The sequence below is a fragment of the Myotis davidii genome, unplaced genomic scaffold (genome assembly GCF_000327345.1).
Source record: "Myotis davidii unplaced genomic scaffold, ASM32734v1 scaffold72, whole genome shotgun sequence".
In the NCBI taxonomy this organism is placed as follows: domain Eukaryota; kingdom Metazoa; phylum Chordata; class Mammalia; order Chiroptera; family Vespertilionidae; genus Myotis; species Myotis davidii.
In genome coordinates this window covers 460,505-464,283 of record NW_006284618.1, presented here as the reverse complement: position 1 = coordinate 464,283, position 3,779 = coordinate 460,505, and the positions used below count along the sequence as shown (strand labels likewise).

Genomic DNA, 3,779 nt, shown 5'->3' with positions numbered 1-3,779 from the left:
GCGGGGGCCCGGGCTGGGGCTGCCTGCGGGGAGCGGGAAGGGCCAGGGCTTCTCCCCAGCTCCCGCGGGTCCAGGGGTCTCCCCAGCCCTGGGCAGAGCCCTAGACCAAGGCCATCGGCGCACGCCTTTTCCTGGAAGGGCACTGCTGTGGGCTAGAAACCCCTCTGCGTGTCCTCGGGCGCGCACGGTGCTGTCGGTGGGCGGAAGCAGCATGTGGAGGGTGGAAGGGAAGTCAGGCCGCCCTCGTCCCCGGGAGTTGGCTCTGGGGCTGTTGAGAAACGACCTATGTGGTTGCTGCGTGAAGGCCACTTTGCAGCATCGCCTCAGCCGCGTTGAGAAGTTGTTCCTGGTCACAAGGTGCGGGCAGGAAGGATGTGCTGGTGCCCCGGACTGTTATGTTTGCCATTGGCAGGCCTCTAGCAGTGACAGCTTTCAGGGCAGAGGGCAGTTAGTGGCTTGTGCAGGAAAGTGAGTTGGGATACGTATTGTCGTTCTCCGTTCATGTTGTCTGAGTGTTACCTGCCCTTTGGGGATCGGTTGTGTAGCACAGACCCACGCTCTGCCCCGCGTGTGTCACCACTGTGGCTGCGAGTTCCTCTCACAGGACCTGACTCGCCCTGCAGGTAGTATTTTCGTGCTAGGTAGTGATTTCTAACTTTTAAAGCGCCCCTGTTTCTGGTGGCTTAATTTTATGTAGTATACTGTGTTGATTAATGTACAAGGTTTGTTTTTGTGTATTTGGTGTTTGGGGCTTTTTGTTTTGGTTTTTAATGCTCTAGGGAGACGTGGAAAGGAAAAGGAAGTTTTGTAGGGCCACACTTTGGTCTGGAAAGGATTGTTGTTGTTGGAGTATAAAGTGTCATGCATGGCTATTTCTTCTAAAAAATGGCTGAATATTTAATTTCGCTTTCTGTCCTTTAATTTTGTGTTCATTAAAATGTTTGACTTTTTTGGGTTTTGTCCTTTATCATAAAACTAGAGGCCCTGTGCACGAAATTTGTGCACAAGGGGAGGGGGAAAGGGAGAGGGTCCCTCAGCCTGGCCTGCACCCTCTCACAATCCTGACCACTGGTTCCTAACCCACTCACCTGCCTCATCGACCCTAACCGCCTCTGCCTCGGGCCCCCACTGTGGGGGCTTCATCCAGGACATACAGAATGATAGTGGAAGGTCCTCCACCTGTCCGGTCTAATTAGCATATTAATTACCCTTTTATTATTATAGATTATGTCATCTGGTATTTGCCCTACCTAGTGCTGTTAGGGGAAGTTGCCTATTTCAATCTAGATCACTAATTTTCTATCAGTCTCAAGCATCAGTGGCCCAGTTAATTCAGAAATATTTTATGTTTGGGTTTAGGATGGGTTATTGACTTGTGTATGTGGCAGATTTCCCTAACTAATTATGACTTGTTTCAGGCTAATAGCCCAGAGTAACAGCTTAAAACTAAAACGGTCAGGTAGCAGGAGAAGTTTACTATATTATGGAAATATTTCCATAGATTTGCAGAGGATAGTGAACTGGTTGTTCACCGTGTTTGATTTCTTGTTCTTTGAAGTTGAACCTAGTTTATGGGACCTGCTTTTAGCTCTGGAGCATAAGTGACTAAATTATAAATGAGTTCTAGTGTTTAAGTAGTGAGAGGTTTATAGTAGTGTGAGGCTAAAAAAGTCATGAGAAAACTTTTTGCAGATTTTGATATTCTATCATAATATTGATGCTGATATTTTCTGGGCAACTCAGGTAATAAAAAATTTGACTTATTATTTGGGGTTATTTGCAGAATAGTCAGCATTTGACTTATTATTTGGGGGTTATTTGCAGAATAGGGTTTTTTTAAAACTTAGAATTCAGTTAAATCTGAAGGAAATTATGAGTAGGAGTTATGAAGCCATTAATAGTAGGTCTATTACTTTGAAGGAACTTTATCATCTATCATTGAATAGCCTCCCCATTTGAAATACAGCTAAATTGCTTTCATTTACTTTATCTGAAGGATTTTTAAAAAACAGCATGCATTTGGTTATATATATTTCAACTTTTAAACCTTAAACATTAAATGATCACCTCCAGAAATGTACACATTTGTGTTCTTTGTATTAGAAGGCATTTCAAAGATCAATCAGTAATTACTACACAGAATGTATTACTCAACCTGTAATTATTATTGTACACCTACTATGTGCTTATTGTTCTAGGTGCTGGGGCTTCAATACTAAACAGCCTCAACCTTTGTGGAGCTTGAATTAGCTATACTTAGTAAGATTTAAACTACAGTCTGATTGATGGGGTTGAAGTCACAAGGAAATTGATTTTAGTTTAGTAAGAGAAAAATATAGAAGTGTAAGGATAAAAAGGACTGTTTTGAGGAATGTTGAGATTTCTTGTCTGTGTAGCTGTTCTACCAGAAGTTTTTAAACTGGTGTTGTGGATGGATTCAAGTTTCAGCTAAGAGAATGAATTAAAGCATATTTAAGATGTATAACAATTTTCATAATGAGAATTAAAGTATCTAGTGTTTATTCTTTTTTATAGATGAGGGAATAGTGCTCAGAGTAGTTAAATAACTTGCTTAAAGTCACACAGCTATCAAGTGGTGAAATCCAGCTCTGATAAAACCAGGCTGCCTTTATCTTAAACTCTCCCACCTTGTTCACAAGGGATTACATCTTTGGGCACTGCCCCATATAGCATTTCTTTTTTAATCCAGCAGATTTTGTTTCCAAATAGAAAGTCTTGCTAGTTTATCCTTTTTAACCACCTAATCTACTTAGTAGAGGTAAAACAGTAAAGAAAATTGTACTGAGTCTTAGAATCCTTTGGCACTGTTATTATATATTATGTAACAGAAATAACTTGCCAATTAACATTGTTGTCACTGCTTGCCTCTGTTTGTTTTTCCATTTTCATGTTGTTAAAGGAAAGGTGACCCATCAGGATGGCCAGTTCCTGATATCTCATCTAGAGATGCAAAGGAGCTCAACTGGTGCTAAGGACCCAGCTGATTGACACTTCATTTTACCCAATTAACACAGTTTGTAAAACATATTTTTTTAAATGAGTTTTAATATGTATACATTTTCTACATATTATAATTCTAATTTTACTAATATAACTCTAAATTCAGCCACCGCAATACTAATTATTTTGATTTTTTTTCTAAAAATGTGTATTTTAAAATAGTAAATTAAAGTAGTGGCCGTTTTACAAAATTAACCCCAAAATTTAGTCTTCAAGAGAGAAAGACTACATGGAAATCTGTCTTCAACATGAAATGTGAGTATAATAGTCCTAGGGTATTTAAGATCTGGGATGCAGATATTTGAACTTCTTACTGAGGCTTCTGGTCTTAGAGTATTCTTGCTGTGTAGCTACCACTGGTTACATACTGTAAGGTCAAATTCAGTTTGCAGATACATTTTATTTGGCCTGCACTGTACAGTGTTTTATTGTCTGTTTGTTTCTTAATTGCCAACATTTGAAAATGGAAGTTTTTCCTCATTTGAATTTCTGGCTTCTCTTATGAAAAATTGGGAGATCTTGTGGCACCAGGACTGCATTCCTCATAGCAATAACAGGATGGAGAGATGGAGGCTAATAGCTGCAGGAAGCTTTAAACATCCTATATAATAAAAGGGTAATATGCAAATTGATCATAACAACATAACCACTGGGAATGACTGGTCACTATGACACACACTGACCACCAAGGGGCAGATGTTCAATGCAGGAGCTGCCCCCTGGTGGTCAGTGCACTCCCATAGGTGGAGCTCTGTTCA

General features: G+C 40.4%; 1 protein-coding gene across 1 annotated transcript in view; it reads left to right on the top strand.

Annotated features, from left to right (window-relative positions):
* The window catches only part of PDZD8 (PDZ domain containing 8), a gene marked incomplete at its 5' end in the record, with an annotated part of 60,030 nt that overhangs the window by 344 nt on the left and 55,907 nt on the right, over nt 1-3,779 (top strand). Inside the window, one exon of the mRNA XM_006754952.2 lies at nt 59-64. Coding sequence (XP_006755015.1) covers nt 59-64 — 6 coding nt within the window. The remainder of the gene's footprint in view (nt 1-58; nt 65-3,779) is intronic.